Source organism: Manduca sexta, unplaced genomic scaffold (assembly GCF_014839805.1).
Source record: "Manduca sexta isolate Smith_Timp_Sample1 unplaced genomic scaffold, JHU_Msex_v1.0 HiC_scaffold_443, whole genome shotgun sequence".
Lineage (NCBI taxonomy): Eukaryota > Metazoa > Arthropoda > Insecta > Lepidoptera > Sphingidae > Manduca > Manduca sexta.
The window spans coordinates 1-15,126 of record NW_023595235.1 but is presented as its reverse complement, the minus strand read 5'-3'; the positions used below and the strand labels follow the sequence as shown (position 1 = coordinate 15,126).

Genomic DNA, 15,126 nt, shown 5'->3' with positions numbered 1-15,126 from the left:
TAGCCTATAGCAGTCCACAACCAAGGACTATTCAACACAAAAATATTTTTTCGGTTCGAATCGGTAGTTCCCGAGATTAGCTATTACTGCTCCGCTCCTATTAGGTATAGCGTGATTATACATAGCCTATAGCACTCCAGGATCAAAGGGCTATCCAACGCAAAAATATTTTTTCAGTTTGGACCGGTAGTTCCTGAGATTAGCCATTACTGCTCCGCTCCTATTGGGTATAGCGTGATGATATATAGCCTATAGCACTCCACGAACAAAGGGCTATCCAAGGCAAAAAGATTTTTTCAGTTTGGCCGGTAGTTCCTGAGATTAGCGCGTTCAAACAAATAAACTCCTCAGCTTTATATAATAGTATAGATTCAAATTCAAGTTTACACTTAGACTAGAGTTCTTACTTCATGAGTGCCACTCTGTACACAACCACAAACTGTCAATATTGACCATGGTAAAGTCAGTTCGAATGCAGTTCAATTCAGTTGAATACAGTGAATGCAGAACACCAAATCTAGTATATAGTACATATTATATATCGATGATCCAAAACGTTAGCACCAGAAATTATAACCTTCCTTAAATCTGTTATCATATTAGGTCACCTTAATGGCGTATGACCTTAATAGCTCTTCTGTCTGATGCGTTAGTGTTTGGCTGGAGAGCAGCTTGCAGTTTGTAAAAACAACCACTTTCTAAAATGTGAAAATTATTTTTCAAGATGTACATTAAAGTTTTACAATGGTCGGCATACTGAAGCTTGCATTAGAGCCCGTCACTAAGGCTTTTTACCAACATATGTAGTGACATCTTACAATTAAAATTTTATAATATGCATCAGGTTTGAAAATTGCAATTTAAAGTAAAGCGGCGATGCGTTAATTAGGGTTGGGAATGTATTGCCGAAACGAATGTTCCCAGAGGATCAAGAACCAAGGACACGCATCTCTAACTTGACTATGGTTATATGTGTTTCCTTAGTGAATTATCGCCTGCTTTAATGGTGAAGGAAAGCATCATGAGGAAACCTGCATACCTGAGAAATTCTCTATAAGAATTTTTAGTGTATGTGAAGTCTGCAAATTTGGACTAGGTCAGTGTGGCGGACTAAAAATAAAATACAGTGCTGATATTATTATTAATTAAAGGTTTTATACTAAATTATTTAGCCGAACACATAATTGTGACGTGTTATATACATCTAACTTCTCTTTTTTCTTGACCTAGTGCTTGTCCAGGCATGTATGTATCCTATATATTCCTACTAGATGATATAAACGTTATTTCTCGTGCAGGTCCCAGCGCCGGTGCCAAACGCACAATGAGCAAAATGGACATCGTAATACCCCCGAAGAAGCGCATCCGGCATTCTTTCGACTCGTCGTTCCTCCGGCGCGACTCGATCATCGACACGATGTTCGGCGGCGTGCTGATCACGCGTGTCGAGTGTACAGTCTGTCACTCATCATCGCTGTCGCGCGACGTGTTCCGCGACCTGCAGCTAGCGTTCCCCGACAAGCCAGACAGCTCGCAGCACAGCGTGCAGAGCTTGCTCGAGTACTACTGCTCCAAGGAGAGCCTCTCCGGCGACAACAAGTACCAGTGTCGCGACTGCGGCTGCCTGCGGGACGCCGAGCGCAGCGTGCTCATAGAGACGACGCCCAAGTATCTCATACTCGTACTCAAAAACTTCAAGTAAGCATCTAACACTCATCTATACTATTATATAAAGCTGAAGAGTTTGTTTGTTTGTATGTTTGAACGCGCTAATCTCAGGAACTACTGGTCCAAACTGAAAAATTCTTTTTGCGTTGGATAGCCCTATGTTCGTGGAGTGCTATAGGCTATATATCATCACGCTATACCCAATAGGAGCAGAGCAGTAATGGCTAATCTCAGGAACTACCGGTTCGAACTAAAAAATCATTTTGTATTGGATAGCCCTTTGTTCGTGAAGTGCTATAGGCTATATATCATCACGCTATGACCAATAGGAGCAGAGCAGTAACGGCTAATCTCAGAAACTAGGAGTTTGAACTGAATAATTCTTTTTGTGTTGGATAGCCCTTTGTTCCTGGAGTGCTATAGGTTATATATCGTCACGCTATGACCAATAGGAGCGGAGCAGTAATGAAACATGATGCAAAAACGGGGACAATTTATTAGTTTTGAGAGCTTCTGTTGCGTGCGCTGCGTAAACGGTTAAAGTTATGCAACAATAATGTATGACGGGATTGTTCCTCTTAAAAGTTCTACAAAAATATATCATAAAACAAAGTCCCCGCTGCATCGGTCTGCCCGAACGTGTTAAACTCAAAACTACCCAACGTATTAGGATAAAATTTGGTATGGAGACAGATTGAGACCCTGGGAAGAACATAGGCTCGCGGGAAAATATATAGCGTGACTTTTATAACGGAAAACTTTAGCCCGAAAAAACTTTATAACGCGGGCGGATCCGCGGGCAAAAGCTAGTGTTTTATATTATAGTATGGACATTTGTGTAAGAGCTGTGTTTATAATTTGTTAATGCTTGTCAACCGGGTGCGCAGGTTCGAGCCGAAGGTACAAGTGCAGACAAAGCTGATGCAGCCAATGCACCACAACCAGACGGTGAACTTGCCGACGGTGCGCAACAATCACTCGCAGCACTCGTCGTACTCGCTGTTCGCGGCGGTGATTCACAACGGCACCACGCTCGACTCGGGTCACTACTACACGCTGGCTAAGGACAACGACCAGTGGCACATCTATAACGATGAGATCGTGACGAGCGCAGACGAGGCGGAGTTCAGCAAGCTGCACCCTAACTGCACGCCCTACATACTGTTCTACCGGCGAAGCGACGTGGAAGAGGGCACCGCGCCCGCGCTGGAGGACCTGCCGCCCAAGGTGCAAGAGTCCGTCATGGCGCACAATAAACACTACATCGAGAACGTGCGCTCCATACATCTTACAAGGCCATGACGGTTAAGATCGGACAAATCCATAGATTTCTCGGTACTGGATTATCCCGAACTGAAATAAATTGATACAAATCAGTCATCAGAAATGTTTTCATCAGCGTTTCACGAACATGTTGAACGGTTGCGACGGCAACGGTGTCGGTCTAAGAACACTATTTTATCTTACATTCTAAACATATAGCCTACAAGTGATTAAGGATTAGGGGTAAAACCCATTTACAATTTTTTGATTAGATGTACACACGGTGTAACGTGCAAGTAGTTAGTATGCGCAATGGAACCGTTGCGAACCTCATGGACTGCAGAACGCTGCAGCAGAGCGGTTTTGTTATCGACATATTGTGTAATCTCAAGTGTTATATTTAAATATTGGACGGGCATGTCGTCGCTACAAACGGTGGCTACGGATGCAAAACATTCTGATGTAAGGGGAAGGCGTGGCGGATGATTGGCAACATGGTGTGGAGGTGGAGCACGGGACCGCGAGCAGCGGGCCTGCGAGATGTCTAAATGACATTTTAACATGATTCATATATCCATAGGGTTTAAAATATCGAACATAAGTGTTTCATCTTATTATACAAGACTATGAGGTACTATTGTCGTACTAAATACGTACATAGTTTGATATAAAATGATAACAATATGTAAATAATAATTTCTTTATATTTTATTTTTAACAGATATTCTGTAGGAATAATATATTTTATTTATGAAATGGGGCCCTAGAGCAAGGACAAGGAAATATTTTAAATATTTTAATGTTTTTATTTGTCTACATACTTGATAAATTTTACATTTTGCCTTTAGTTTAGTGTTTCTTGGATCGTTCTTGTTCTGGCGCCCTACATTATGGATTCAATGAAGTTTGATATTATATGACACGATTTAATGCAATTAATTATTTATTTATTCCTCTATTGGTACATTTGTGAAAATAAATATTGGATGAATTCATAATTTCTTACATGACAGAACAAGGACGGCCTATGCGCTAAAACAACACGACATGACACATTTTAAACATTGTATTTCTTCATATTTAAATATGTTTATTGCTTGCCTTTGAATTTAGTAACGCTCGGGCCGTTCTTGCATTAGTGAGTTTGATATAAAGTGATTTTAATGGCAATGAATTGAAAATATTTATTTATTCGTATATTGGTACGTTGGCGTATTTACATAATGCAGTGAATAAATAATTTCTTATATAATTTGTTTAGCAAGAAGACTATCATAGTATCTGGTGACACTCAATACATATTTCATCCGTAGTTGTGCACAATCATTACACACTGCTTGTGGGTGTTAATATAAATAGAAGTACATGTTTAATGTCGGAACTATCTTTATACATTTTATTTTAAATATCAGACTCGTAGTCGGTTGTAATTTTAATGTTTGTACACATTTTGAATTTTACATCGTTTGGTAAGAATTTCAAATAGATACATTTGAAAAAGCTAAAGTATTTATATTGTACTATATTTACAATGATTTGAGTTCGTGGTAAATAGTTACGTTTTGGTAAGGATAACTGTGAGAGTTTAGTTTATGTACCGCCCTATAGGGTCGCGTAATGTAAGGATGTACAGTGGTGTCGCGCAACTGACGGCGCGAGTGTCACTTCACACAGAGACCAACTATGCATTGGATTGTAAGTCACATCGTTAGAGTTGCTGTATTTATTTCACGCCGTGGATATTTAAATATCATATACTTAATATTTTCAATTATAGCGTAAGATTGTCTTTGCATAAATGCATGAAATAATCGTATCATTATCGATGTTAGTTTCTGTGTTCGTTTCTGCATGGGTCGATTGGAGCCGACGGATGACACCTGCTGCTGCTGTCGTGGACACCGGAGACGCGGCGGGCTCTCGGTCCGCTAATGACCGATATGGAAACCGTTATATTGGTGCAGTACGCAATGTTTTTTAATGGTTCAAGTAGTTAGGCTTTATGTGACCATCGATGGCGCTCCACTAATGTCTTGTCTACTGTTGGAATGCGGCCGCGACTCACTAATGGACACTTACGTAACCGTACAACTTAATGTTAGTCATCATAACTTTGCCGGAATTGCACTATGACGTCGATAAATGGATACTTTTATTTAATATGTCATACCTAAAGAATTTCCTCGTTTTAAATCAGCATTATTATTTGTATTGATATATATTTGTACGTTATTATTATTTGTATTAGTTATATTTTTGTTTAATTTTTATGGCATTGTGTAAATATAGCATTTACATTATAAGCTAGTTGTAGGAGCCTGTTGAGAACATGTTTCATTTGTGTAAGTAGTCGACCGAGGTTGATTCTCGGCGAGCTATCGACTCAGTTATTAGTTACAAATTGTTAATTTGCCGATTCTGTTTACAATAAGTTTTTTGTATTTTTAATGTAAGCCAGAAATATCCGGTCTTGGTTTTCACTTCAAGTTTTATCTAAAACAGCGCATGGATACATTTTGTTACGATTAATCGTAGATATTCGCTTCCGTTTTGTAATATAAACTAACTAAAGTCACTGTGCACATGTTGGCACTGGGACATTTAGCTGGTAAGCCGAATTGCCTTCGTGCATGTCATCATTTTTGTTGCGCGAACATTGTTATTTGTTTGTTGATACATTATTAACATACGCAATATTTTAACAGCCCTCGGTACGATTTATTTGATTTAGTTGTTACGCATTTGTGGAAATTGATCAGTATTTTTTACTGTTATTTACTTTGAAGTAGTTTCACGAATGTCAGTTTTGTCTTTACATGTGCCGTTGAGATTGATATCATGTTCAGCTGAACAATATGTATTGCGCTGGATTTTCCATTTCTACCATCACTTACTTCTGCTATGGATGTAGTGTAACTATCTTTATGGTTAAAAGAAATAAACTTTTCGGAATACAAATATTTTTTATTTGTTTTTCACATTTTATTAGAAAGAAAGAAAGAAAGAAAGAAAAACGATTTATTATTATTAAATCTATTTACTGTGCGCTTGGTTCAGAAATGTGGAGCAATTATGAAGAATATATTTTACATACATACATACATACATACATAACATCACGCATTTTATCCCCGGAGGGGGTATGCAGAGGCGCAACTAGGGCACCCACTTTTCGCCAAGTATGTTCCGTCCCATGATGTGATAGGGGGCGAGCCTATCGCCATATCGGGCACAAATTCCAGACTCCGGGCTGATACTGAGCAGAAAAATCCAAATATCACTTTACCCGACCCGGGATTCGAACCCAGGACCTCAGAGCGCTATTGTACCGGACGTGCAATACAACTACGCCACCGAGGCAGTCATATATTTTCTTAGTGATATTAAATATCTATGAATTTGTCTCAACAAAGACTCGTCAAACTGTAATAATAAAATATCTCTTGAGTCTACCTTAGATTTGGTCATAGATGTCAGCGTACAAAACCTAACCCTCCCAATGATTGTATAAAATGTCCTATATTCTAGATAATTATAAATTATACAAAATATATCTACATTGTACTTAGCGGTTTCCTCTTAATATGATATAAATCATTATAACCCAACGAGTTTCCCGCCCAAATTGTTTAGCTTCTCTGTGGCCACTCTTGAGATCTTCCTTAGGATGGTTCCCGGGATCTGTAAATATAAATACTCTAATGAGCACCATAATCGAAAAAAGTCGAGGTATTTTCTCACTAAATATTTGATTTGGGTAACATGTCGAAACATCATAATTAATGTTTGCCAAGTGTCCACGAAAGTACTGTCTCATTTTGAGCAACCATGGAAAAATATTAGACTTACTATTTTTTATATAAATAAATAGGTTACAAATAAATGTATATCTGTCAATTCTTTTGCTTTACCATAAAATACTATATTTTTATAAAGTATGCTGTGTTTTTATAGCTTATTTTGAAAAATACTATATTGCACCGAAGAAGTATAGGAAATCCTAGTTAGAGTGTCATGAGATCAGAGATATTGCAAAGTAAACAGCAAGGTATTACGCGCCAAGTATTAAAAACAATTTATTGTTAAACGTCAAGTCAACTAAAGGCTCCCTTTTGCTGAGCTTATTGCCTTGGAAAGTACTTGTTTCGAGAGAACTGCCAATAGGTAGGTATCTTATCAGTTGTAAATACGTATACTATATCTACTTGAAAGAATAAATTGAGGATGAATAATGAAAATAATGTGTGTTATATATATACCTACCGATTTCATTGAGGTTTTCTTATTTAGATATAAGAGCAGCAGAGTTTTTTTTTAATTAATAACACCGACTAGAAATGCTTTCATAAATAAATGAACATGGATATTTGCCCCTCTAATTTTGTTTACATTAAGTACTTAAGTATACTTCGGCGGCTTCTTCTTTTGCATTTGTTTAAATTATTTATCAGACTACCTAAATATCTGGTTGCCTGTGTGCAAATCTCATATAAGAATTTACCATATGAACATTACTTGACAATAATATTCTTATATAGGCATTATAGAATATTTTTTTTTACAGCTCCCTTATACCTACAACATTTGAATATAAACGTGCAATAGACAATATTAGTTTTTTCACGCTCGTAATGGAGCAGCTAGAAGGTTACTATTAAACCATTTAAACTAGGTCATAATACTAATTGCATCTATTACGTACATCTAAAACAGAATTCACTATGTTGGATACTCCTTGCGCCCCGCCGACTAACACTTGTCCCGCTCCATAAAACTTGTCTCCAGTGTTACCATACTTTTCAGATTCGCTTATAGTATCAACTATGGGCTTCGGCTGAAAAAAAAAACTATATATTAGACAGAATAAAAGCTGAGGCTGCATTAAAATTAAACGGGCTAGTATGGATTGTTCGTGCGGTAATAACGCACAAACTATTTTAAGTCATAGCTAATGTGTAAATGACAACAGTTACGTATGCTTCCGCTTCTGGTAGTTTGAAATGACCTGTCAAAGAGCAAATTACCTTCCACGTCATAAGGCATGCGCAATTTAAGCTAGTCCTAGGGTACACGTACGAAATATACACGCATAGGTTGTAGGCATGCAACACACCGACACTGTGCATGTAAGTCTTGCAGTCGCACTCACACACGTATAATAGGTAGGATATGGCTGGGATCATTGCAATGTACACACGGACAATCGCGCAGCTCCCCGGGGCTCGTCGGCCTGCGCGGGTTCTAGGGCTTGCACACACACCTTTATACCTATGCGGGTATCAGCGGAAATGCCGAATAAATGCAGATGCCTCTGAGCTTCGAAAGGCAAAACACGCATCGAGGGTTCTCTTTTCCTAAGGCCTGAAAGAACACTGACCCTGTTTTACAGCCGCACGGCCACAATGGAATTTCATAAAGATCAAAAGAAAATTTCGTTTGTCGTTTTAAAAATAAGATAAAAAGTGAAGCGAAGTAGTGTACATACACAGTGAACATTAGTGTAAAGCTGTCGCAAGTCATTAAGGCACTGGAACAGGACCAAGCAGAAGTGTAAAGTAACAGTGAGGGTGAAAATAATTTGTCAATAGCTGAGTACTAAATAACAGTGAAAAACAATTATTGTTCATCACGCATCAACATCTACGGCATTCGAACTGGTATTTACTTCCACTCTTATTACCTATTGGTCGTCTTCTACTGTTTAATCTGAAGTGACCAACTACTCATACCTGATATGACACCCACTACAATAAAAAATAAACTAGTATGTGGTGGCTGCAAATGTAAATTACAACGAAATGAGATTTACCTTGCATGTGCTGTATGCAATATAAAATTTGATTTGTGGTGTGCAGTTATATCCAAGAAGCGATACTTAGCAATGGAAAAAGAAACAAGGGAAAACTGGAAATGCCACGATTGCACTGCCGAAGCGTTGTGTGGATATCATGCTAAGTCACAGAATTCTCAAGCATTTGAAACGCCTCAGATGGCTATGGTACCATACACCAGACGCGAGATGCCACAAAGGTCCGGTTTTGGCTCCGATGCTCCCAAATCTCAAAGTGAAAGATATCGTACTCAGCCGCCAGAGGAGATGGATCTAAACAAATCCAGGGCATTCATAGAGCTAAAAGCATCTGTAAAACAAAATACCTTACGAGCAAACGATGTAAATGATAGGATGGATTCGTTGGAACAGAAGGTTGACCTTATCGATCGCCAAAAGCTGAAGGGGTTAGAGTATACTCTAACACAGCTAAAAAATCATATGCGTGCAATTGATCAAGATTTGTTAGTGAATGATATAGAGATCACGGGAATCCCTGAAGCTCGTGGAGAAAGGATTAATAGTATCGTGCTTGCCGTGGCCAGAAGGCTCAGAGTATCTATGGGAGATCGCGATATCGTGGCCGCTTTTCGCCTCACACTGCCTCGTCCACAGTTTGCTGGCGCCGTTATCACCCGACCACGCCCTATTGCTGTCACGCTTGCGCATCCGGCACTCAAGATGTCCCTGCTTGAAGCTGCACGTGCACGGCCCGATGTTTCCATCGCGGATTTAGGCTTCTATGGATTGCCAAATCATTTTCACGTCAATCACAGGTTGTCCAAGTACAACCACCAGCTGTACCATAAAGTAAAAGAGGCCGCAAGAATCAAGAAATGGCGTTTTGTATGGAGCAAGAATGGAAAGATTTTTAGCAGGGGAGGATACAGGTTCGGTAATTCACAGATTATCCTCAGAAGCTGATATTGAGAGGGTTTTCGGCATCACACTTAGAGCCCCAGAGGCACATCGAGCGGCAAATCGGCGTTTCAGACCTTATTAATTTTTGAGATAATTTTTTCTTGTTCATTTGTTTTTATTAAGTTTTTTAAGGGATTATATTAAGATTGTTTTTTGAAATGTAAGGGTATTTTAGTAGGATAAGAACATATATTTTTTTAGTACTTATTCTTCTTCAACATGAAATTTATAATTGCGAATAAAGAACATACACTAATAAAAGTTACCCATTGGCTGCTGTGTAAGATTAAATACGGAAAATATTTGTATTCAACGGTTCTTGCTACACCCTTGAGCAGTTAACATAAAACGTGATGTGGATACCTCACAGCTGTTAGATATTTAAGTATCTACTTAGATCTCTGGCCGATGCGATTGATGTTTTTAATGACTCGGAGTTTTTCCTTTGCACGTAGTTATTTATTTATTTTACACGTGTTGGTATCACAAAATACATCTTTGGTTTGTCCACAACTGCTTTAGGCCGTGACCATTATGTAATACCTATACGTTCAAAGTTTAAATATCTAATTTATTGGCTTCAAAAATTATAGGTGGGCCGTATACTGTATAGCAATCATTAAAAAAAGCCAAAGCGAAATTTATTTTACTTTCCTGCGCATGCGCTTCATCGAAGAGTCTTTATAGAGATCAACACGAAGTTCGATTCAGTATATCTCCATTAATTACCATAAATAAAGCATAGCGAATTAGAATAACCGAGAGTCCAAATTATGTGGATAAAAAATTGAAATAATTTAAGTTGTTATTAATTTTTCAAAATTTAATTTTGTTGTATTAAGAAATAAAACGCAATTTACGATTCACGATGAGTAAATTGTAATTAGTATTGACAAATAATAATTGTAGAAAATGCAGTGCCAAAACAAATTACTTATTTTCGTAAAATTTCGGCATTAAAATGAAAAAAAAAAATATATATCATACAAGTAATAAAAGTTAAAATAAATCGGGATTCAATGTAAACTGCACTACACGAAGCCCCGGTAAGTGCACGGCTTTTTCTTTTAGGATTCGGGTACGCAGGTTCCTGTGTCAAGTTTCAATGGATCGAAATCCTAAATCCATCTCAAGGGCCTTAAAAATGTTAAGGTTAAATGACACTTTCGAAACACCTTGTTTGGAATTAAATATTGTCATTATTCCTTCTCAGTAGTAGAGGAGATCCGTGCCCTACAGTGGGACAGTATGTAATACAGGGCTAATATTATTATTATTATTGTTATTTTATTTAATAACAATATTTAAACAATTATGTAAAGATAATTTATTACATATCATGCGATTTATTTTATTTTTGAAGACCTGTGGCCTAAATACAAGTTTTACTCACGTTATTAAATATTTTTTTATTTTACCTTGGTTCTCTTTTAGTACGTATTTTGTTTTGTTTTATTTTTTTAGAATAAGTCACATCATGAGAATGGCTTTTGACTGCTGATAAATCTTAATGGAGAATTTTCTTTAGAAAAGCGCGGGAAACGTTCGAACTTGGCGGGTGTTTTATTTTGGCTTAAAGGAAAAAAATATTTGTATATAAAATTAGTCAGTTAAGTTGTATATTGTATATATATATTTACTTATTTTCATTTTACTGTGTATAAATAGAAACACTACTATTGGTAAGTTTTTTTTTAATAAAATTTAATATATTATGAGCAGGATGAAGGAGCCCCCAGACCCTGGGGTGTTGTTCCTGAACCTTCACAGTTCATAACTGTAGATACTGCCTCTAGTATGGATACTGATTGTTCAACATCCAATGTAAATAAAAGAAAACGGGCACGTCTGCATAGAATTTGTAAAATCTGTAACAAAAACGAAATAACCCAATGGCAATTGAATCTGGCAAACATGGTTGTTGTTGTGTGGACAGTGATGAGAAGAACTCTGGTGATCCATCTCCATATTCACAAGTGCAGTCAACCCCAGTTGTTCCTTCTTCGCTTCCAATCGTTTCTGACTCTTTTAGGTGAGGTTAAAAGAAAGCAATATTCCAATTCAGATGCAGCACCCTTTGTAGTTCATATTGTAAAATCTTCTGAAGACACAAATAAAGATGTTAGTTTTCATCCAATATGCTTTGGTCGCTTTTTACACAAATATCAAATAGACAATATTGTCCTAGGCAGTGTAAAGCGTATTGGACGCAATAAAATATCCATGGCATTTTCCAATTGTACATCGGCTAACACATTTTTAAGTCATACTGCATTAACCGAAAAGGGCTATGAGGCATATATCCCAACATTTCATATCACAAGAATGGGACTTGTAAGAGGTATCCCATGTGATATGTCCCTAAGTGAGGTAAAAGAAAATATAAGAGTTCCCTTAGGTTGTGGAGAAATTATTAAAGTTCGACGCCTTAATTATAAGAGTACTGTTGATGGGACTGTGACATGGAAACCCTCACAAACAGTGGTGTTAACTTTTGACGGCCAGGTTCTTCCCACGCGCATATTTATGTGTTATAATGCACTTAAAGTAGATTTATATATATACCCAACTATTCAATGTTTTAATTGTTGTCGATATGGACATACTAAAACTAGTTGTAGATCAAAGCCTAGGTGTTATAAATGTGGTCATGAGCATAATGGCTCATCTTGTAGCTGTGAGGTGGATGACAGTTATTGTTGTCTTTGTGGTGGCCAGCACTTTGCTATTAGCAAGTCTTGTCCTGAAGCAACTAGACAATCTAATATAAAAATATACATGGCGCAAAATTGTGTGTCATATTCTGAAGCGTCTAAAATTCATCCACCAGTAGTAAAATCATATGCTGACACTTTAAAATTGTCTGAACCACCTTCTCTTAATGCGGGAACTGAAGATTTTAAATATCCATTTACTCAATCACCACATAACAAATCTTATAAGAAAACTGTTTTCCAGAAGCCCCGTCCTCTGAAGCCAGGAAAAGGGTATGACCGCGCAGCTCATCAAGCTCTAGTGAGTGACTACAACTCGCATTCTTATTCCAATGGATGTGCTCTTCCAGCAAAGCAGATCTCAACTCTTCTTCGTTAGAGTCTCAGCCTTTGATTGATTTAGTTATTTTTCTAATTGAATCATTGTCACAAACCACTTTACCGTCCTACGTTGCCCCATTATTTAAAAAGATAACACAATTAATCAGTAACAATGGCTCACTTGAACAACATCCTACAATGGAATTGCCGAAGTGCAATTCAAAATAAATCAGATTTAATTTATTTATTAAACAAATATAGCCCTAGTTTAGTAGTTTTAAGTGAGACATGGCTTAGACCGGGATTTTCGAATTCCTGGTTATTCATGCATTCGAGAAGATAGATCAGATGGGTATGGTGGAGTTGCTATACTCATAAAAAACTCCCAACATTTTTCTCCCTTAAATTTACCTTCTCACCATAATGATTTTTCTATTGTTGCTGCTTCTGTTAATAATATTTGCTTGTTTCGATTTACATTCCTCGCCCATGCCCTTCTATATTTCGAGAAGTAGATAATATTATTTCTATATTACCAAAACCTTTTTAATTTTGGGGATTTTAATTCACATCATCAGTTTTGGGGCTGTTCAACTACAAAAATTGTGGAAGAGGCCTAATGGATATTATAGATTGTTATAACTTATGTGTTTTAAACTCAGGCGCTCCTACTCGTCGAACTAATCCTAACGAAGGTCTTAGCGCCATTGATTTATCAATTAGTACACCAAATTTAGCAACTTCACTTACTTGGGAAATCCTTTCTCATTCGTATGGTAGTGACCACTTTCCTATTGTTATTCGGTTTCCTCAAAATAATAAACCTAATATAACTCGATCGCCTCGCTTAAAATACATGCTGAAGGATGCAGACTGGGTGGTATATAAACGATTATTAGATGATTTCTCAGCTTCCGGATATTGAGTGTAATGACGAAGCCATATGTTCTGAGGCTCTTGCTAAAGCTATGATTGAAGTTGCGGATATAGTTTTTACCATTAAAAAAAACAGGTATTCCAAAATAAACTATCCTCCATGGTGGGACCGAGAGTGTTCAAAAGCTGCCAAAAATAGAAAAGAAAGTGAAAGGGCTTATTGTAAAAATATGACAACTGAAAATTTTGATAACTATGTCCTAGTTTCTAAACAGACAAAAATTTATTTCAAAAAGAAGAAAATCGAAAGCTGGAAATTATTTTGTACATCTATTTCCCCTGATACCTGTCCATCAATTGTTTGGAGTAATATTAGAAAGTTTAGATCAGCTTTTAAGGAAAGATCATTTTCTACCCTTTCTTCTTCTTTAACGGAAATCTTTTTGGATAAACTGGCTCCCCTTCTGTTCCAGAAAATTTTCCACTTTACAGTACCCCAAGAATACATGACAAACATAACTTAAACTCCATGTTTTCGCTATCAGAGCTTAAAGGAATCCTAAGCAGCGTAAAAGATTCGTCTCCAGGTGAAGACGGAATTCCCTATTCATTTTTTTGCAACCTTAATGATAATGTCCTTCTTTATTATTTAAATATAGTTAATTCTGTAATGATTACTGGTAACATACCTGACTCTTGGAGATCCCAAATTGTGTTACCTATTTTAAAGCCAGGGCATGATTCCTCCCAAAGCTCATCATATCGCCCTATAGCTCTATCAACAGTATTGTTGAAGCTTGCTGAACATCTTGTAAAACCGATTGGAGTGGTATATCGAAAGCAACCGTTTGCTATCTGATAGCCAATACGGATTCCGTAAAGGGAAAAGTACTTTAGACAGTATCAGTATTTTTGTGTCTGATATCCGTTTGGCATTTTCTCAAAATGACTCACATTGCAGTATTTTTAGATATTAAGTCAGCATATGATAACGTGGTTCCATCGGTTCTAACGAAAAAAATGTGAGATCTTAAAATTCCTGACATGCTGTCTAACTTTATTTCTAATTTAATAACAATAAGATATATTTCTGTTGATTCTGATGATGCTACCAAATTTTAAGAACAGTATCAAAAAGGCCTACCCCAGGGATCTGTTTTAAGTCCCTTATTATACAATATTTATACATATGATCTGGAATCATCATTAAATGGATCAGTTAAAATTCTACAATATGCTGATGATCTTCTCCTTTATACATCTGGTAAATTCCATACTGACTTGTGCTCTACCATGTCATTGGCAATGACCTCCTTAGAGTCTTGATGACTTCAAATGGACTGGAGCTTTCACCTTCTAAAAGCTCTACAGTGTTATTTAGTCGGAAAAATATAACATCTAACGTTGATATAAAATACAATAACTGTTCCATTCCTCTAAAAAGAAGTGAAATTTCTTGGTCTCATATTGGATTCCAAACTCACAGGTTCTTCGCATTGTGATTATGTAGTTATTAAATGTGAACGAAATCTA

General features: G+C 37.1%; 2 protein-coding genes and 1 long non-coding RNA gene across 4 annotated transcripts; 2 read left to right on the top strand and 1 right to left on the bottom strand.

Moving 5' to 3' along the window:
- Positions 1-1,298: 1,298 nt before the first annotated feature.
- Positions 1,299-5,865, top strand: LOC119193363 (ubiquitin carboxyl-terminal hydrolase 35-like; the record flags this gene model as incomplete). Its single annotated transcript, XM_037446952.1, is given in 2 exon segments — positions 1,299-1,698; positions 2,556-5,865. Coding segments are annotated over 2 exon segments (815 nt in total), but the record flags the coding sequence as incomplete, so codon positions are not given.
- Positions 5,866-8,812: 2,947 nt separating this feature from the next.
- On the top strand, positions 8,813-9,685 carry LOC119193364. Its single transcript, XM_037446953.1, has one exon. It carries the CDS (start codon positions 8,813-8,815, stop codon positions 9,683-9,685), a length of 873 nt encoding a protein of 290 aa, XP_037302850.1.
- A 1,676-nt stretch (positions 9,686-11,361) lies between these two features.
- On the bottom strand, positions 11,362-13,613 carry LOC119193365. Of its 2 annotated transcripts, none has more exons than XR_005113932.1 (2): positions 13,468-13,613; positions 11,362-11,550 (listed from the first exon to the last, which is right to left on the bottom strand). It is a non-coding gene; the product is annotated as an uncharacterized LOC119193365 (long non-coding RNA). The 2 variants fall into 2 exon arrangements; XR_005113933.1 differs by lacking the exon at positions 13,468-13,613 and adding an exon at positions 12,555-12,653.
- Between the last annotated feature and the right edge of the window lie 1,513 nt (positions 13,614-15,126).